Source organism: Mesocricetus auratus, unplaced genomic scaffold (genome assembly GCF_017639785.1).
Source record: "Mesocricetus auratus isolate SY011 unplaced genomic scaffold, BCM_Maur_2.0 Super-Scaffold_100027, whole genome shotgun sequence".
In the NCBI taxonomy this organism is placed as follows: Eukaryota; Metazoa; Chordata; class Mammalia; order Rodentia; family Cricetidae; genus Mesocricetus; species Mesocricetus auratus.
The window spans coordinates 11822825-11845158 of NW_024429208.1; the positions used below are offsets into that span (position 1 = coordinate 11822825).

The 22334-nt window shown below is 37.7% G+C and overlaps 1 protein-coding gene across 12 annotated transcripts in view; it reads right to left on the bottom strand.

Moving 5' to 3' along the window:
* Positions 1-22334, bottom strand: part of Pcdh15 (protocadherin related 15) — a 1295283-nt gene that overhangs the window by 350584 nt on the left and 922365 nt on the right. For all 12 annotated transcript variants that reach the window (XR_005871270.1, XM_040732073.1, XM_040732072.1 and 9 more), the window contains one exon: positions 4177-4296. Coding sequence is in view for 11 of the 12 variants with exons in the window: in XM_040732073.1 (XP_040588007.1) it covers positions 4177-4296 (120 nt within the window). In the remaining variant the exon portion in view is untranslated. The remainder of the gene's footprint in view (positions 1-4176; positions 4297-22334) is intronic.

Sequence of the window (22334 nt, forward strand, 5' to 3'; positions counted from 1 at the left end):
ACTGTGCTCAAGATCGACTCCATAGCACCCTGACATGGCTGAGAAGGAAATGTTAGCCTTTTTAAAGGGGAGAATCAAATAAGCAGTATTATATTAACCACACAAAGAATTGATTCAGTTACATGAATCTCATGTTATGACACTTCCTGTGCTAAATGCCTAAAATGCCCAAAACGATTAAAAAAGTGGAAATCTTCTTTGTATAGTTTGCAAAGAAATTAAAACCAACGAAATGCAGAGCATTTACACACAAAGAATACAATACCTAAATTGTTTTAAAATATCAAAACAGATCAAAGGAACGGTTTAACAACAGGTTGGAATTGCCTGAAGATGTGGTCACCTTGAACATAGGTCAACGGATGATATTGTGTATAAACAAAAGAGGAAAATACATTGAAAGTGAGTGAACAGAGCTCATGAACCCATGGAAAGACATCAAAATGCCTGGCATTCTTGTAACCAGAGCCTCAGAAGAGGAAGAAAAGTCAGGGAAGTCAGAGAAAACAGTGTGTTAAACAGACAATGGCTGATTTGATTTAGGGATGATATACACCCATTATGAACAATGATCCTAAAAGAAGTTAACTGCAAACAATGTCATTTAGTAATTAAAGGAAACAACACAAATATATAGATACAGATATAGATGTAGATATCTGACAAAGCAGATGCTGGAAACACAACTAAGTATGTGCCCACTTCTCTTATCAGAAGCACCGATTAAAGTGATGTACATGATTAAATGAGTTGTATTACTCCATTACACTGTGCTGGTCCATAGTTTGGAGAAACTGACATAAGTTGGGAAGTGATGGAGGCCAGGCGTACCATGCAAGCTCACTCAATGTCTTAGAGGCAGGAGCGATACAGCCCAACACCAGAAGATTACTGTCACATTGAAACTCACACGTTTCTCAAGAAGGGAAAAATAACATTTTAGTGTGAAATTCCATAATATTTCCATTTTGACTCAAAAAATGGCTTAAGAAGCTGTGTGGACAAATCTGTGAGTTGAATTAGGTCTCATTTCACGAATATCTGACTCAAGGATTAAATATCTGACTTTAGGCAGCAAGTGAAAGAAAACAAGGCAATTTGTATATTTTATCCTGTGCTGTGTAGCATGAGACTAATTTGAAATTATAGTTGTTTGGACATTGAGGAATAAGTAGAATGTTCAAATGATATTCATTAATTGCTAGAGGATTCATGGCAGCAGAAAAGAAAATCACCAGGCAGCTCTGTCACAGATCTCACAACAGAATTCAAGTGGAGCTGAGGTTAACACTAAATGTCTAGGATGACAAAAGGAGTTTGGCACTTTGCCCTGGGGATCCTGGGAGATGGCTCCGGGAGTAAAGTGCTTGCCATTAAAGTGTGAAGACCTGAATTCAAATCCCAAGAACCCATGTGAAACCAGATGCACTAATACAGGCTTGTAACCCCCATGTGCCTACAGTGAGCTAGAAGGCAGAGGAAGAATGCCTGGGAGCTCTAGGACTAATTTCCTTATGTACATGATGCTGAGAAACAGACAAGGCCCCACACCCAAGGGTCTCTTCCCATCTCCACACGTACACCAAGTCACACTCACGCCTACGTGTGCGCGCACGCACACACACACACACACTAGTTAACACAGTATATCAAGTTCAGTGATTTTACTATCTTAATATTTTGACCCAATGAAGAAGACCTCAACTCAGGCACCTCTGCAGTTATCAAGAGTAGTAGTGATGCCAATAGTGAAATTCGGGTTTCTTTGTAATTTTGAGACACTGCAGCTGAATGGCTTATTCGTCTGTAGGTTGTAGGGGACAAATAATTGATCTTAGTAGCAGAACAGCTAATCCCTGAGAGGTAAAGCAGTCAAAGAGATTTTCACTGTGAAAAAGGAACCCGGCTTCACAGACATTCTGAAGGACGGCTTCCCAGTAACTCACTGCTGTCTCAATCTGAAACTAAAACTTGTGTTTTTCTTTCTTTTTTTTTCTTTTCAATGCAATAAGTATTTTGTTAAAATTCATGGGTTGACTCTTTGGTGCTTGCTGTGTTCCGTTTTTACAGCTTGATACCAAAGTCTAGGAAAAGGCTGACAGTTGATCTGGAAGAGTGCCATGCACTCAGTGTTCCTTAGGAAAACCCACAGAAGAAATCAGCAAATGGCTTGGGAAAGCAATGTGCCTGTGATCACTGGCAAGCGCAGTCTTCACCCTTGACTGCTCAGGTTCACGCTCCTTACATCATTTCTGTGAACACTTCACCACAACTGATCATTGCCGGGTTCCCCTCGCATTCTCATTGCTTGGCGTCATGCCCTAGGTCTATGCTTCCACCCCTGTTCAGACGTTCTCTTTTAAGGGAAACAAAAACAAACCCCACCATTTCAAAGCCTTCCCTTGACATTGCTATCTTCCCAAGATTTTGGTTTAAATTCCTATTTTCTAAGTTTCAACACAGGTCATCAATAGCTACCTCATTAGGACACAATGAAAAGCCCACCCTTCTAAAAAAAAAAAAAACAAGCTTCTGTGTTCTGATACATCAGGAAGACATTTTCACCTCAAGACCCGGGTTTTCTCTCCTGAACTACCTGACCTGAGAGAAGAAAGCTGTCAAGGAAGATTCCCCCAGTTAGTTACCTAATACCAACTGGTCAGCTCTGAAGTCTTATACATTCAAGAAACATTATATTGGACTGAAGGAATGAGCAGTTTGTAATTATATTAGGAATATAAAAACGTGTGTGTGTGCGCGCGCATGTGTGCATGTGTTTGAAGGTGTGTGTAACAAGAATTAAAAAGAGGACATGAATTTGGAAGAGAACAGGGTGGGGAAATGGTACAGGCAGGAGAGGGAAAAGGAAGGGGATATTGTACATTACTTTAATTTCAAAATATTTAAAACAAGTTTTTTTAAAATGGAAAGAGGTGCATAGTTGTGTGTCATTCGTTTAATTTCTATAATCAATGACAGCTGAGCCTACATTTGAGCCCTAACTCTGCAAGCCCAGAGATTTATTGCTGTTTCTTCTTCTTAATATGTAAGGAGTGCATGTGTGAGCAATGGGCATGAGACATTAGCTGCACTGCTTTTTATATTCTTAATACAATTATGAAAGAGAAGTGTGACATCAGAACACTCACATGAGAGTTTTTATTCTGTTTATGGAAACCCAGAATATTTCAGAAGCTGCCTCAGGAGTTATGAAGAACTCTGGTTGGGGTTTTCTTTCCTTTCCTCCCCCGTTTTTTCTTTTTATTGAAAATAAATTCTTCTCTCATACGATGCATACTGACAACAGTTTCCTCTCCCTCCATTCCTCCCAGATGCATTCTCCCTGTTCCCCATCAGAAGGAGCATGCCTCCAAGAGACAACAACCAAACACAATAAAACAAGATATAATAAGATAAGGCAAAATCCCTCATAATGAGGCTAAACAAGGCATTTCAATCAGAGGAAAATAATCCCAAGAGCAGGCAAAAGAGTCAGAGACATACCCACTCTCACAGCTAGAAGTTCTCCCTAAACACCAAGCCAACAACCATAACATGCATACTGTGGACCTAACCCAGACCCATGCAGGCCCTCTGCTTTAGTCTCTGTTAGCCCATCTGAGCCCTGCTTACTTGTTTCTGTGTACCATGTCCTCCTGGACTTTTCAGCTAAAGAATTCTGACGTTATATAAGAAGTAACAAGAAACAAATCATTTCATGGCTAAAACAATTAGAAAACCAACACAGATATCCTCTAGACTAAATCAAACAAACTGTCCCTTCCCACAAACAACAAAGGCCATTGCTGTGTGCCATGTTCTGTATAGGGTCTAGTGGATCAAATGGGGCATTAGGGCCATTCTATACCAGAAACACACTTCCTGTGTTTACCAGGTATGATGACAGCAGTAAGATTATCTGCAGCTTCTAGGCTGGTGCCCCATCTTGTCTGTGTTATCATGTGTTGTCACTGGTGATTCATTTAGAATGCTCTGGAGTTCAGTGTAATGGAAACAGAGTAAAAAAATGGTGCATTATATCTATCTCCAAAATAAGCTTTTAAAAATATTCATCAATATTAAGAATAGTGCAACTCAGGGATAATTTATTAATTATATCAGCTAAAGCAACTGCCTACTATATAGCTCTCAGCAAAGCCAAAAATGAGCACCTACCGGGTCTTCTGGGTTGTATTGAATGACGTACTCTATCTGTCCATTCGGGCCATCATCTATGTCTGTAGCTCCGTTGTCTCCTGAAAACCCTGTGAATATTGTGGTGCCAACTGGAGTGAGCTGAAAAGAAAAACAAGAAAAACTGTCTGCTCTCCTTTGAACATCTGTGCAAACCTTACAGCTTAAAAAACCACCTCTGTATTACACAGAAGAGAGAAGTCAGCTGCTCAAACCACAGACTCCTAGTATTAGAATAAATAGACAAATTTGTGCAGTCCACACACAAGAGTTCTTAAATGTGCGAAGTTTGCAACATCAAGACCATGATTGGATAAAGAAACAGAAAGTTGAAAAGCACGCTTGGACCATTTTGCTTCCATTAGCATCTCAGCACCTGTGGAGAAAAATGCATCTGTTTTCTTTTGCAAAAACCTTAATGCATTAAGTTATTTCGCAAGCTAGAACTCACATTGAGGTTGGGGTTTTTATTTTAAAATAAGAAATAATTTCATAGCATCACAAAATTCAGGCTGATGATACACACAAAAGGCAGGTTGACAAATAAATAGCCACTCTGATGCTAAAATCTACTCCTCTCCTCTAGCATAAACCTTCCTTTATATTTCTCTGGCAATCCGAAAAACAATACACTTAGTGACAAAGCCCCAAAGCATCGAATTTCAGCTACCGCAAAGAAAATTTATTCATTTATGTTTGCAATTGTAAGGTTATCCCAGAGATTTATGTTATTTGTGATTTTTATGCTTTCAATTCAGGATTTGGTGTCATCCACATCTTTCACAGCAGATTCTATTTGGTCGTATTTAGTTTCATTTTAGAAATTCAGCAGAAAGGCCACTCTACAAGAAACTTTTTTAGCTTATATTTCTGAAAGGAATAGGAGGAGAAACAATGGCTCAGTCTATCAACAGAGAAAGAGGATATGATTGCTCTATGCAGTCATAGAAGATGTATCTAAACAACATTTTAAGCTAATATTAGAAAGGAACTTAAGTTTTTGAAAACTAGATTGCAAGCTGCAGCGTAACAGAAGATCTTGCCATTTTAATTTTCTTCATGCTACTGTCTCTGTTTATACTTAAGTAGGAATTCATTTTCAGTGTGGAGGAAGGGCAGGCTCAGGCACAGCCAGGTAATCCCAGAGCTCAGCACTGTACAGATGAGGGAGCCTGACTCTGCTCCCTGTTTGTGTGTTTATAGCAAACATCTTAATGCAGATGGTTCTTGCTCATTTTACAGTTATAGCACACTAACATGCACACGTGTGAATTCACACATACAGTAGAGCTCTGTTCTTTATGATCTGCTGGTGACAGACCTGGTGACAGACACATGATTGAAGCTACTAGAAGAGGAATATCTGCGAACAATGTTTGGAGGCTCTCACTGAACATATGCCAATCAAAATCTGCACTAAATGCAAATAAATGGAATAAGGTGGCGATATGTACTATTTTTAAAAATTAATAGACTTTAGGGATAAGGAGATGGCTCAATGGTTAAGGGCATGCCTCTCAAGCAAGAGGACAGGGCCTTGGATACTCAGAGTCTGGGTTATTACCCTGAAGGTATTGCAGTGGCCTCTGATTCCAGTCTCAGAAGACAGAGGAGGGGATTCCAACAAGCTGACAAAAGAATATTCTAGGTGGTCTCTGGGTTTCATTGGAAGAGTCTGCCTCAAAGTCTAGGTAGTCTCTGGATTTGAATGAGAGAGTCTGCCTCAAAGAATAAGGCAGTGAACAATCTAAGAATATTGTGGACTCCAGCATCAGGCCTCTACAGGCACATTCACTTACACACACACACACACACACACACACACACACACACACACACACACACACACACACTCCATACACACAGGCCATACACTCAAACACACCATATCCATACACATGAAAAGAAGAATAGACAAAATAAATACAAAAATATTAGACTAAGCATTTACTATTTCTTGTAATATTGCTTGTATCTTTGCACCTGTGTGCCTGTGTCCAGGTACCCTGTAGGTATGAGTATACAAGAATATTCCCACAATTTATGTCTGTACTAGAAATATTCTTGTATGCCTGTAAGCTTTCCTGTGTACATGTGCCATATGGGGGTGAATGTATAAGCATATCTTCATGTGAACTTCTCTTATTGAGGCACAATCGATGCTTCTTTGTAAACCCCTGAGTATCTTGTGGGGGTGGGAGCCCCCAAGACTGCCTGTTCTTGCCAGGTATAGTAGCTTTTGCCTTTAATCCCAGCACTCAGGAGGCAGAAGCAGGCTGATCTTTGTGAGTTTGAGGCCAGCCTAATCTACAGAGCGAGCACTATGACAGCTAGGGCTACACAGAGAAACATAACACAACAAAGACTACCTGCTTTTTTATACTCTATACCATATGGTATTCATAGTTTGGGGGCACATCTGCTACACAAATCAGTATGTTCTAGATTTTTTTATTTCAATATTTCAATATGCACATTTTAATTTGTTTTTTTAAGAGCCCTATACATAATAAGATCAGCCTAGGCAAATACCTGAGGGTGCCATATACTTATTTAGTTTGTGTCTTTCCCATGATTCATATACATAGCTTTCTTAAAGTTCAGAAACTATACAGATTAACTGAAACATCACAAGCTATAGAAAATCACTAACCAAGCCTGGTGGTGGTGGCACACGCCTTTAATTTAATCCCATCACTCCAGAGGCAGGCAGAGCGTAGGGGGAAATCTCTCTGAGTTCAAGGCCAGCCTGGACTACAAAGTGAATTCCAGGAAAGGCTCCAAAGGTTTACAGAGAAACCCTGTCTCAAAAAACAAAACACACACATAAAAAGAAAGAAAGAAAAACACTACCCAGAAAGTAAAATAGTTTATGAAGTTTCAATAGTGAAAAGTTTTCTTGAATAAAGGAATGATCAAGGCCTTAGGAGACAGGCAAGTTTAGGCTGGTTGAAATGTATGTAATTGGTACATCTGTGTAAAACTCAGGTAGGAGTACATTATTAGGTACAATTTTGTTAATACATGTTATTTATTTAATTAAAAAGATCAATGTTTCCATATGCTATGGCTGATGGAAGATTTTGTTTTGATTTATGAAGTTATTTTTCTTAACAGTTAAGCAATTGTCTTATTTAATGAACAGTAAGAGGCCTAGGCAATCTATGGGGCCTTGGGTAGTAGATCAGTATTTGTCCCTGGCATACAAATGGACTTTGGGTGCCCATCCCACAATGAGGGATGCTCTCTCAGCCTGGACTCTTCAGGGAGGGCCTAGGCCCTTCCCTGAATGAAATTAAATACTCTGGATATCCTCCATGGAGGGCCTCATCCTCTTTGGGGAATGGAGTGGGGACTGGGTGGGGGCTAGGGGACCTGGTAGGGGAGGGCTGGGGGAGGAGGAGAGGGAGAGGGAGGTGGGATTGACATGTGAAGCAAGCTAGTTTCTAATTTAAATAAAAAGAGGCATTAGAGTACATATATAATATTAGTTACTCTGTTTATTGTGCAGATATCATATGACATACAGCTCCTTTTGCCAACTTAATTGATTTTGATCAAGAGTCTCAAAGAGAATATTTGCCTTCAAGAATCTCACTTGATTTCCTCCAGAGAATCACCGTGCTCATTGATTTATATTTTTGTACAGTTGTTATTTCATTATACGTAGGTCTTAAGTTGCATAAAATTACCATGGATGCTGAATTAATGAACAATAACTCTGAAGACCCAAGCAATATTGGGCCACTTTGTAAGTCTCTGCTCACATACTTTTATCTAGTTAGGTAATATAAAGATCTTTCTTACCCACTTCAGTATAAAAGACATTTAATATGTAACTTGGAATCACTAACATAGTAACAACACAAACCCTGTCTGAATGAAATTGATATTACATCCCCATTTTCTCTGTGAGACTCATATTCTATCTTCTTTTGCTTGGGGGACAGTGGGAAGCATAGGATAACAACCAACACTTAACAGACATTTAAGACAACAACATCACCAACAAATTATCATGAAATGTGGGGAAAGAAAGGGTATGCTCAGTGAACTGTAAAGACAATTGCATGCAGCATGGGAACAAGTGTAAGATTTCAGAAGCTGGGGCTGCAGAACCTTGCATGCCTGAGTGCTTTCCTGGGATTGGCTTCTTCCCTTCCCTGCCCCTCCTACAGCACACTGCCATCTGTAAACGCACTAGTCAAGTTCCAGACTTGCACTGGGAAACAACCAACCCTCATTTGTCTGTGAAGAGATGCTACAACCAAAGAGCAAGTTGGGAAGAAAAGGGGTTTTTGGCTCACATTCCCACGCTGTTGTTCATCACTGAAGGAAGTCAGATCAGGGACTCAAACAGGGCAGGATCCTGGAAGCAGGAGCTGATCCAAAGGCCATGGAGGGGTGCTGCTTACTGGCTTTCTTCTGAAGGCTTGCTCAGCCTGCTTTCTTACAGAATTCAGAACCAGGAACCCAGGGAAGGCCCCACCCATGATGGGCTGGACCTTTCGCACCCCCTTTCTCTCCATTCAACTATGGTTGGCCACCTCAGAAGTCTAGTTCGTGACAAGGACCACACGAACCTTCTGTGCTCCTGGGTGAGCTTTGCTGTCTAAGTTGACCTCTCCCATCTGCATTTTCCCCTATTCTCCTCCGTGTTTTCCCTGACTGACCATCTCCACACAGACCCAGGTGCAGATCAGTGGCTATTGAGCCTTTTCTCAGGAGCCCTCTTTGGCTGGTAAGACACTCCTTTCCTCTCCCATTGCCCATGCTATCTCTGCACCCGCAGACCTAGCTCCAGACTCTGGGTTTCGGAGTCATCTTTGCCAGGGCCAGACAAAAGGCTCATCCACTAGCTTTGCATGGCTTCGTTTAGGTCACTCAGTTCATGAACTGGCCTAGTCTCAGGAAAGCCAGGGGATCACATCAGAAACACAACCAAAGAAACAGGTCCAACTGCCTAGGCCAAACTGCAAAACTAACATGGCCAAGACTACACCCTATTTCATAAGAGGCACACTAATGGAATTAGAGATGCAGACTAACAGACACTCAATAATACTAGGTGATTTTAACACCCTGATAAATATTTCTCCAATAGAGAGGTCATTTGAACAAAACATAAAGAGAAAACCTCAGAATTATATGACATCCTCCATCAAGTGGACCCAGCAAATAAGTACAGAATTCTCTACCCAACACCAAAGAATACACATTCTACTTAGCAACAGTATAATTAATAATGCAGTAGAGAATGGCAGACCCTAAGATAGGGCAGTTATTTAAAAAATCATGATACTCATTCAAAATTTAGGACATTTCTTTTTAACTAGCAACAGGAAATATTATATAAAATGCCAATAAAACATGCCTATTTTTAGCCAGCTTGACTAAAATAGGGGGAAACCCTGGGAATCAGACAAGGACCTATCCCTGGTACATGAATTGGCTTTTAAGAGTGCGTTTTAGATGGTGGGATGCCTTACACATCCTTGATACAGTGGGGAGGGGCTCCATCCTGCCTCGATTTGGCATGCCAGATAGTTGATTCTCCAAGGAAGGCCTCACCCTTTCTGAGGAGTGGATGTGGGGGCAGGGGGTGGACAGGACATGGGGGAGGTAAGGTGGTGGGAAGGGGAGGGTGGGGGCACTAGGACTGGTATGTAAAATGGATTTAATTTAAAAAAAAAGTAACCAAGAAAATACCAATATTCTCCAGAAGGTGGAGCACCGTGCATGCTATTTTCTGCAGCGGAAACAAATTTTCTTAATCACTTTGAATCTACTTCCTTAGAAAATTCATGAAAGTCCTGTTGCTTGTAATTTCCTCTTTAAATGATTTAGTATTTACCAAACAAGAATATAACCAATATGTACCCTCATGTCACACATAAGAGTATCCATAGATAAGTGTTGAAAGAAAAAAAAAAAACATGACTGTCCCTCCATAGTTAAGGAATGGAGCTACATCACTATGATAGAGTAGTTGTTGAGAATACAAATGCCCCTCTTCAATCCTCAGTACTTCAAAAAGTCAACTACGTATGAGGTGAACAACATTCAGACTACTGCACGCTGTGTTTCTGTAGGATCAGTGCAGATGAACCCACCAGCAACATAATGGTGAAGCATGAACATAAAAGGAATGTGCCATGTAAAACTCAATTTACACTAGCAAAAGCAATAAGGGTAAAGATGTTAGACTACCATTAACAAGAGATTCCTTCCCTACAAAGGTTTGGAAGATCTGGCCTTGGTACTCTGACTTTACTTTAAAAATATCACTGAAGTACATGATATAAGCCATTCATTTGTGACATCTCTGTAATATTTCAAAAGTGTCCTTTAGTATAAAGCCTTCATCACTTAGTATGAATATAGATATCAAAATGATTACATGTGAAATGATATGGTGTTTAGGATTTGCTTCACAATAACATCACTGAACCAGGAATATACTAAAACAAGGCTCTCTGTGCTGTTGATTGCTGAGGCTGGATAACTGCTATTGATCATTGTGTAGAAGAAATTAATAAAGATTGGAAAAGATAACAAAAAACCATAGTGAAGTTATTCTTGTTCAATATGTCTTTCCTCTCTGTTCAGATCACTTCAACTTTTTTCTTGGTTTGCTAACATCAAGATAAAAAGACTAAATGTCAAATGTATGTAAAGTATTCATCAGAATGTGTGATTTAGTAGGCTCTGGGATCTTATACTCCTGGCTGATATTAGAATTTTCTTTCCTGGTCTCTCTCAAAATATGTCCTTTTAGTCTGTCTCGCTTTTTGCAAGCAAACTGTGGTGCGAGAGCAGCGATTTTTAAAGAACTTTTCAGAACTCCTGGCTTGCTTTAGCAGATTACAACAGAGACTGCAAAAAGCAATTTTGATACAAATATACTATTTACCCACAGAGGTACAACATGCTGGAAGTGTCCACTTGCTATAAAACAAATGCAAAAAGCAAAAAGGAAAAATCAATAACCCCAACTTAATAAAAATGCCACTTCAAAACTCCAAAATACAGAAATGGTTCTAAGGAATAGGAGCCCAGTGCAACATAAGAAGTAAATTGATATCACGGTGGGGGTTATATGTAAGAACATTCTATTAAAACTGTCTGGCTTGGGATTACTGAAACTAGTAAAGAAGCATCAAACTGAGCAAGACAGCCCTGCCCAGTAGTTAAATACCGGGCATTACTACTATGTATACTGTACTAACTAAGAAATTTTATTTGCAACATTTTCTTCACAATACAATTTTAAAGACTATACAGGATCAGCAGTGTCACAAAATAAATATATATTACAGGCACACACACTCATATTAACAGGTAACAACTATATTGTGTTTTGAATGTGGAAAGTGCAACAAATGTTTGTATTTTGGTATTGGATAGTGGTGCTATATTTGGTATTGCTGTGGAATATTTACAAGGTGGACCCTCCTGGGAGAAGGTGGGTCACTTGGGTTTGGCTTTGGGGCTTTTCCCTTCTTCCTCAGAGATGCAATATGGCTAGACAGTCTCTGCTTCTGCAACCATGCCTCTCCCACTCGCTTCCATGTGTTTTTCCAAACTGGAAAGATCTGAAGTGTCATGTAGCTTAATGACAAAACATGTTATCAAATGTAGAGGGCACTCTGTATTCACTGAGAGAGGAACATCAACATGGCAGTGTCATCTCGAAAAGCATGTGTTTGTGTCAGTTGATCAGACAGACACACAGCTGTTTGCCAGTTATCAATATAATCTGTGTGATTCATGACATGAGACAGATGTTGCTTGATAATCTCAAGGAAATCTGCTCAGCAGAAGGCCATGAGAAGTTCATGTTGTCATTTACTGTTGAAAGTTAGGGATGTTCTCAGTCCAATCAAAAAATCCTCCATTTTATGACTAATCGCCTGCATTTGTAAAGTATGGATTTCTATACTTTACACTGTCTTGGCCTACAGGGTGGCCAGGTGTTTGGCTAAACATTAATCTACATAAGTATGCAAGAGGTTTCTGAGTGAGATTATTAGTAGAACTGTAGAGGAATAACATGTCTCAAATACCCTGCCCACTCTGATGGGCCTCATTCAAGCAGGAGAAGCCATGAGTAAGAGGAAGGAGTATTTCTTTACTCAGTCACTGAGCTGGGAATGGTCTCCTTCTGCTTCAGACCTGGACTGGAGTCAGTGTGTTTTCTGTGTACAAAGCATACAAGCAGACTATGCTTTCCTTTTCAGGAAATATATACTGACAAGGACTGAGCTTAATGGGCTTCATCGATACAGCTTACTCATCCCTAATATAAATGACTGCATATTTTTATGGAACATTTGAAAAATGATTATAAATGACAGTAATGTATTATATATTCAGCTATAGAATATGAGCAGGCAAGCATTAATTGCTGCATATTTACTGTATCATAAGAATGCATGTCGCCTTTTACCTATTAGAGGGGATGGTTGTCTGACCAGTCTTCCTCAAGGTCATCGCAGTGAAAACTTTCCATGGTCTAAGTATGAAAGAAGAAACAAAGCCACTAAAATAATGGAGTTCATAAATAGGGATACTGAGGATGCTGAACTTGAAGAATAACTAAGGATGTGCAAATAGTTAGATTTGAGTTAATAATAGTGGGCACATGTTTTAGTTGTTAAGAATGAACCATACCTATTTAAGAAGCTACTAATACAGGCACTTGTATGAAGATTTTAAAACTCCTTAAAATAGCATTTATGTATAAATTGTTCTTATAAAGCATTACAAGAAAGCATTTCCATTACATTTTTTGTGAGAACAAAATCTAAGATATTACTGTATTATTACAAAATTAACTTCCCAAATAATAGAGCTTTATGTTAATTTTATTTTATAGATATCATACATAGATAATCATAACTATTTATCACTAAAACACACAAACTATCTTTGAAAGTGAGAGAAGAAAAGTAAAAAAAAAAGAGGAATGTTTCAAGTCCTTTCCTTTCTGTGTGTGGTGTAACTTGACTGAAATTCAGTAGCTGGCTCCTATAGGTGGATAGAATCATTAAAATGTTTTAACTATTATTATACAGTCTAAGTGTAGCTGAGAAGGAAATGTAAATTACCCACTGCAAGATATAAATTTACTTAAGACACCATGAGAATATTTTTGCAATTATTTTTTATGGCTCAGTTTTGTGGTTTTCCAATGTTAGTTTGGTAATAAGACAATGATCTCACACCCTACTGTTGGACACACTTTGTGGACCAAGACAGTTCTTACTCATTCTATGTGTCTTGGAGAAACCAAAATGTTAACATTTCTCAAGGAAGACTTTAATAAAAAAGAAGTTTAAAATTTTAGGACCCTTTAAAAGGAATATTATATGAATGCAATAACAATTATTAATTAAAAGTGCCATGAATTTAAAAGTGAGCAAGGAAGTGTATATGGAAGGCTTTGGAGGGAGAATAAGAAAGGGAAAATGTTGTGTTGTATCAAAAATTTCAAAAGGAAGACAAAGATAGGAAAGAATAAAAAGAATATTATAATCACTGGTGTAAGAGCCAGTATTGAAGGGTGTCCGATCAGCTATACCAACATGAATAAACAGCTGCATGTAAGGCTAAAAGCCTTCTATCAAATTCTAACAACTTCACAATGCTCACCATGATGAACAGGCCCTTTCATTACTGCATAGACATTTCCATGACAGTATGGCATTCCATAGAAAAGGTGATTAAAATTATAGCACATATATGTGTTGTATCTGATAAACTTGTCCTTATAACCAACTGCATTTAATGTGGTGCCATCATCATCTTCTACTCTACTCTCTATAGTCAGCCCATCATAAGTAATTCATTTTAGTTGCTACTCTGATGCATTGAAGGGAGAATCCTGGTAAAGTTTGAAAAGAATGGGAATGTGTTCATTTTAAGAGAAAACTACATAAAATGAGTATCTGCAAACACAGTGGTTTAAATTGTATTTGTCTTGGTGTCACACAACTGTTTTCATTCTATTTGACTATCACGCTGTGCTAGTCAGTTTTCTTCAGTTTCAAAAAACAGAATTATTAGCAATATAATTACAAGTCTTAGGATCTAAAATTATCCTAACATGAATATGGTAGTAATAAAGAAAATGTTAACAATTTCATGATAAAGTTTCACTGGTACCTATTTAATTTTGATGACTCGTTTTGGATGTGTGCTTAGTGAAAGTAGAAAATACTGGATGCAGAAGGGGGAGTTTGTTGTAACTGCACGCTACCCATCAGTGGGATTTAACATAAGGTCCTTGTTTCCTTTATTTGTAGTAACTTTCTAAAATGCCTTGCTTACTTTTCTGATAAAAGGAGCTAAGTATCTTGAAAAATAACTCACTTTCTTTGTTTATAGGCGGGAAGCATTCCTTCTGAAACTGGACCACACCTCATGAGGATTCTAACAGCTCTTTTCTTACAGTCATTTAGCTACAATATGATCCTCTCATCAAATGGTGGAGTTAATATGAGTAATTACTGATACAAATAATGTTAATTATCCACTCCTTAGACTTTCAGAAAACATAATTTGAAGGCATGGAGAAACAGTGTGTATTTAATTTTATTATTAGTATTTTCCTAGATACTGAAGCCTTTTCATTTTTTTTAACATCATGGGCGTATACATTATTTTGGTGAAGTTCCACATTTTCAAGTGAGACTATTTGGCTTCTGACTTTCATTTGCCACTTGATAACAGAGAGAGATCATGTGGACCTTGAGGGCATATCTCTGCTCCTACATCCTCAGCTGAGGAGGCCACAGAAATCACTGGGGCCTTGGGTAGATCAGTGCTTACCATGTTTTATGAATGAGCTTTGGGAGCCCATTCCAAATAGAGGGATGCTCTCTCAGCCTGGACACATGGGGAAGGGCCTAGGTCCTGCCAAGGATGAAATGGCAGACTTTAGAGATCCCCCCCAAAGGAGGGCCTCCCCCCTCCCTGGGGAATGATGTGGGGACTGGGTGGGGGGTTGGGGAGTTGGTGGAGGGACAAGGGAGGAGGGGTAGGAGAGAGAGCTTGGACTGACATGAGAAACATTCACGTTTCTAATTTAAATAAAAACATATATTGAGGAAAAAAAGAAAAAAAGAGGACACAGTGTTTGAGATTATCTGTAGGTATTCAGAGGTTTTAAATGTGATATTTTACAGAAAAAATTAAAGTCTGTTTACCAGCAGTTCATTCTAGTGTCATTAATTAGTAGAATTATATTGCTATGATAAACTGACATTATTCCACTTAATATCAGAAGAGGTGAAGCTGCTAAAATGATAAGTCTTCTATAGTAATTGTATTATAAAATATTAGGAAGTAACATTAAAAATTGGCCTGCTGGACATTTAAGGTGTTAACTAAGGCATAATTTGTGGTGTACTTATGCTGTCAACATTTGCAATAAAATTTGTTTATTCAGGAAACTTGAGGTTATTTTAATGTCTCATATTGACTTCCTTAAATTGTAAGAGGCATCGCATATTCAGAGTAATGAAGTAGCCTTTAGAGTTTTGTTATTAAGAACAGAAAGCATTAAAAATTGATTAAACACAGATTTTTAAGTCTTGAACCTCATTGGATACTTTGTTTTGAGTTTCCGCAGTGCTTGTATAGAAAACTTCCCCAGAAAAAAAGACATTTGGCTAAAGGGAAGTCATATTAATGTTGCCTTATCAATATGGCCTCAGGCTTTCTAGGATATGAGAAATACAGTAAACATTCTTCAGTGGTGTAAAAACCAGTGGTGAATAAATGCACAGAGTTACTATATCACAGTGTTCCTGGTGATGTCCCAATATGAAATAAATGTGTTTCATTGCCATTGCTGTTTATAACTATATAATGTATTTGTTTCTTTTAAACTTTGTCATGCATGAACTTTTCAAATACCTCAGAAAAGAGCCCTACTAATTACGAACTTATTCTTTAGAAATCATTCAAGACATATGCTAAACTCTGTGTTTTTCATTATTTCTAGTTTCAACTCACTGTGTATATTCCTGTAATCTGACAATGTATTCTTGAGTATAATTCCAAGTTTTACATGAAGATTTGAAGTAAATAGAATAAAACAAAACCATTTGAAAATCAAAATGCAATGAATTATAAACAACTTTATCACTATTGATTACCCAGATTTGTTACAATTTTAGCTCCTATGTAAAATCTATACTGGACTTCCAATATAAACTTTTGATGGATATACTATTGATTTATTGTAGATGGGTAAAAGCAAGCAGAACGATTCATAGAGAACTTATTTACCTGATTAGGTTTATGGACACTAGAAGGTCATCAAAGCATTTGGTCCAATGTTCTCAAGACTACCAATGTAGGAACAGTACAGTGATTCCCTAACTTTGCTGAAAATTGTGATTGTAATTACTTTTAAATTCAAAGCATATATAATTAAGAGTAAGTGCAACTAAAATTTGGTGTACTCTCTCATATATGGATTTTAGACATAGATTTGGGGAGTGCCAGCCTACAATCCCATGACTAGAGAGTCTGGGAAACAGAACCTTCATTCAATGGCTGATGGAAGCAGAGGCAGACTCCCACAGCTAAACACTGAGCTGAACTCAAGGAATCCAGTAATAGAGAGAGAAGACTGATGAGCAAAGGGGTTAAGACTAGGATGGTTTAACCTCCAGAAACAGCTGACCTGACAAGGGTTAGCTTTTGAATCCCAGACTGATGGCTGGAATTCCAGCATGGGACTGATCAAGACGCCCTGAATGTGGGTATCAGTGAGGAGGCCTAGGTAATCTATTGAGCCTTGGGTAGTAGATAAGTATTTATCCCAGGTATACAAATGGACTTTGGGTACCCATCCAACAATGAGAGATGCATTCTTACCCTGGATTCCCAGGGGAAGGTGTAGGCCCTGCCATGGATGAAATGACAGACTATGGACACCCCCATGGAGGGCCTCATCCTCCCTGGGGAAATGAGGAGATATTGGAGGGGTTGGTGGGAGGGTGTGGGAGGAGGGGAGGGAAAGGTCAAGGGACCTGGAATTGATATGTGAAGCTACCTTGTTTCTAATTTAAATTTAAAAATAAAAATAAATCGGATGATATACCCGATATGAAAAAAATTCCATTTTAGTAGGTACTGTGATCAGTAACTCATAGTTTAAAACAGAGTCACTTTATTCTAACGAACTCACAAATAAAAACATCACAAGTTGGTTTAAGGAAACAAGTCAACACTTGCCCAGATTTTTACTCTATACATCTTAGAGAACTTTATACATGTAGAATGCCCATTCCAAAGCCATGGAGCTTCATTCATGGATTTATCACTTTTTAAAATCTCATCACCCATTTGTTGTTTGATTACAAAAATATTTATAAAACATTGAATATCTATCCAGTACACTCGGTAAATTCACTTTAAACTAATAATTCATATGTATATACATATATATTCATTTTCTGAACAGTCTATAATATTTAGTGTGAATAGTGAGTTTCTTGCTATTTTTTAAAGATATGGGGAATTTGTCATCTGTTTTCATTGATTTTTAAGTGCAAATGTAAGGTTTTATAACATATTTTGTGTGATTTCATTTGTTTTGTGTTTATAGATCCATAGATACCAGAATTTGGTAAATTCTTGTCACATTTTATATCCTTAATAGCCTTAAGTCCTGTGCTTGCTAAATAAAATATTATATATGAATCTACCAGAAAAATGCTAAGTTATTTGCTTAAATCTTCTAGTTTCTTTGTTTCTTTTTCCTATATTTTTAATCCATTACAGAGAGAATTTGTAACACAAATTTCTATATCTTTTCTAACAAAACAACAAATTTAGTCTTAAATAGAATTCATTTTCTTTTATATAGTTATGCTAGTTAGAATGACAAGTTACAAAAAGCTGAAACTAAGCAATGTGACATGTCTGGTTTTCTCTAAAGAATCTGGGAAAGAATACACCTCTAAGCTCATCTAATATGGCCTCCATTAGTTGGTTGACTTTGCCCTATAGAACTGAGGAATGGGATTCCTTGGCGCTCCCTGCTTAGGTTTCTTCCCAGCAACCAGAGTGTATCTCCACTAGTGCTTCTGTCAACCCTACAGCAAGCAAGGGTGACTCTGGACTTCTTATGACACCTTTTCTTAATCTCTTCTGCCTCATTTCCCTCCTGTCTTCTTCCTCTACCTTTCTCTGATTCCAGACAGGCAAACATTAAGTGTACACATGTATTTGGAGTCCAGAGTAGCAAGCATGTATATATCATGTATGTATGTGCACATATATGTATATACATGATGTTTAATGCCTCAGACCATAGTAATTAGACCCTCAGTCTCTTTAGCAACTTGCCACTTGTTTGTGGTAGGAAACTTTGAGGTCTTCTCTTACATATTTTTTAAGAATGAATTATGATGATTTTCTGTTACTCCTTCTTCTGGTTACACTAGCTCCTTTTCTCCTCTCTCCATCTTTGTAGATTTAATTGTGATGATTACATTCTCCATTCTCATGGATACCAAGTTTTTAACTTCCATTAAAGAAGAAGGGTTTGTTATATATCTCTTTCTATGTCTGGCTTATTTCAGTCTATTTTGCTGTAAATGACAGGGTTTCGTTCTTTATAATCGTATAATACTTGGTTTTGTCTGGAAACCATCTATTGTTTTTCCAGTTATGCATGAATAAGTCATCAATTGATTTCACACTTTGTCTGTAGTGAGTCTCTCAGAGTAAATACTGGGTCTAGGAATCTCTCGGATCCACTGATTTCATTTCTGTGTGTTACAAACTCAATCTTGAACGGCCTAATCCTACCATCATTCTATTTTTTACTTGTTTTGTGGATTTTCCTTACTGATTTCCATGATGGATTTACTAACTTTTGTTCCCACTAATAGTGTACACATTCTCCCTTCCTCACCTCCTGAAAACCATAAAATTTCTCATCCTTTTTTACAACAGCCATTATAATATCACACTATGATTTTGTTTTTGAAAAGTAATAGTATCGAACAACATTTTTATATTCTTATTGGTTACCTCTATATTTTTTCTTGGGAAATATCCTCTTAGATTATGCAACTTAATTCCTTATTAGTTAGTTTTTTACTCTTTTTAAATTTAAAATTATTTTTCATACACTATATTCTGATCTCAGTTTCTCTTCCTAAACTAGTCCTCACCCCTTCTACCCATCGAACTCCATACCCTTTCTCTCTCTCTCTCTCTCTCTCTCTCTCTCTCTCTCTCTCTCTCTCTCTCTCTCTCTCTTTGTCTCTTTCACTTTGGAAAGCAAATAAACGACCAAATTTAAAAGCAAAAGCAGAGGGAAAAAAGCAGAAGAAACACATAAACAAAACCCATTAAAACACAAAGTTGGAAACCGTAATACACAAGCAACAGACCAGTAAGGCAAAATTGCAGAAATAAAGCAACATTAGACAAAGAGTTCACTTTGTGTTGGTCATCTACTGCTGGGTATGGCACATACCCTTAGGTATAGTTAATACACCCAGTGAGTCTCTGTTAGAGAAAATTAATTCTTTTCCTTGGCAAGTGGGTGTCAATTGCGGAAAGCTTCTGTTTAGGGGTGGGAGATCGTGTCCACTTCCAGTTCTCAGTCCAGGAGCCCCACTGTGTCAGTAGCTGTCAAATACTTTCCTTATCTTCTCTGTTGTCTGCACTTCACTTATTGATGCTCGTTCTTTGATGTGGCCCCATGTGTCTACACTTGCTCTTTTCTGAACATCTCAGCCTTTACTGACATTTTGAAACTGTTTGCTCTTTCTTTCTCGTCCTTCTATGTCTTTAGGGTGACTCTGCATCCAAGCCATTACCAGCTTCATACACACAGGCTGTTTCTATGGATAACTGCTGCTTATTCAGTAGCAATGGAGAAACCTTTGGGATCTGACTATGTAAAGATGCAGGGACTTCTGTTTCTCCCAGTGGGATGGTTTGACCCAAAGTCCTGTCTCTGGTCCACAACAGGTAAGTGAAAGATAGGAGTCCTTCTTCTAAGGCCTACATTTATTTCCAACATTTTATTTTTGATTACTAGTTTTATTTCATTATAGAAAGTACATGATAATATTTTACGTCTTAACATATTTAGAATTTTGTGAATGTGACCACCAACTGCACTCTATACAATCAAATAGGGGGTTGGTGGATCAGGCCTACCTCAGCTGCCTGTCACACACAAATCACTGTACAGCTTTGTAGAAGAAGCTGAGTTGTTGAAAACAATGGGTAAAAAAAAGTCACATGTTCCTATTTTGTATCACTCAGGTATCCAGATGCTATGTGAATTTAGGATCCAAAGAAATCAATGATCAAGAAGCATTGGGTCATCTAGGAGAATGTGATTTCTGGAGAGAACAGATCCTGAGCTCAGTTCAGATGACAGAGGAAGGAGAGCTCATAGGACAGAACACAAGTTTGGCAGTGGGGACACCTGCGGGACATGAGGAAGCCCATTTGAACAAGGTGAGGCATCATCAGGTGAAATGCAGAATGAGAAGAGCATTGACAAATGATGAGACTGTGTGGGCCTTGAAGATCCACTAAAGGAACTGGTCTCTCCCCTGATGATAATGAGAAATGACACAGCCTCTGAGCCGCAGAGTGGCCTGAGGGAAATGGTATCTGAGAAGCATTATTCTTCAACAAGACAGCTGAAGGATTGTGGGAGAGAGGGAAAGTAACCAGGAAACACAGAATGTTTTAAAAGTGAAATTAAGAGCATTTTAAGTTTTGGTAAGAAAAAGGAACAATAGACATAATAGGAAGAAAATGAATGTGAACTAAAAACAGATTTTTGCCTAAGCTAGAGCTTTGCCTAAGATAATTCACCCATCAGTTTCTATCATTCAAGTTAGCAATCAAACAGGGCAAACTCTAATTCAAATGTTGTACTTCAGATATTGAAAAAGAAAACACTTAAAATTATCTTCAAGGCAGGGGCATTGGAAGGAGTCAGAAACCATGGGTACTGCAAGAGCCAATAGAAGAATTTCAAAGACAGAATGGGTCCCTGAATAACATGCTGAACATTTAATGGTCAAACATTTTAAAGTGATATTATTTCACCTTCTATCATTTAATTTTACCCAGTGTTTACAAATGGAAGTTTATGCACAAACAAAACATATCTTAATTAGCAACAAACATATCTTAATTGGCTTTAGGGATTGCTGAGCTGAAAGTATGAAATTCATGTTTATATCCAAAATACTCTGATGGCTTCCTATAAAATATGTATGTATTTTAAAAAGGAAAACAATTCGAAGAATATATGTCAAGTGTAGTTTTATAGCAACTTAAAATAATGTTGCATATGTCCATGTTGAATATTGGAAACAATATTATAGTTACTTTGCAAGTGTTTTCTAGTTTAATGTCTAATGAGAAATTAACAGAGGGTCCATTACTTAAAAAATCAGAGGGATATTTGGGAAAAGGGAAAAATAAGACAAAAATTAATTTTTAATAAAAGCAATACTAATACTTTTAAGATATTTTCAAAACATCATCATGATTTCCATATAAGAATTTGTAATAAAAATAAAAGGAAATAAAAATATGCTTGTGGTTTCTGTTTGAAGATTCTGGGTATCATAGAATTGTATTTTAAAGTCTAACAGGCCGCTAATGGGGGTCACTCTTGCAATTTGAGACTTGAGAAGGTGAGGAAGAAGGATGACCATGAGTTTGGAGTTTGAAGCCAGAAGATGCTGTGTGATCTGTGGAGTGAGAATATTTTAAAACAACAATAAGCAAATACATTATTATCATTATTAAATATTACAATAACTCTAAATAAATAGTCTCACAAAAATAATTTCTTATGAAGTCTAGTGAGATCATTTCATAAATATGAAGACATTTTGCCCAGTGCTTTTCAACAAATATAAATGTCAGTGGCATGCCTTGAATTCTCTCAATATATTCTATTACATAAAAAAGTAATTTTCATTTTTCTGCAGCGACCTGAATTTCTGGAATGTTATTGTAAGTTACTAGAAGACATTTTTCTAAATATTAGTTCTTATACTACATTCCTATTACTTCCAGGATACATTGGTCATTATTGTAATGGGATTACACAGTTTTATAATGTA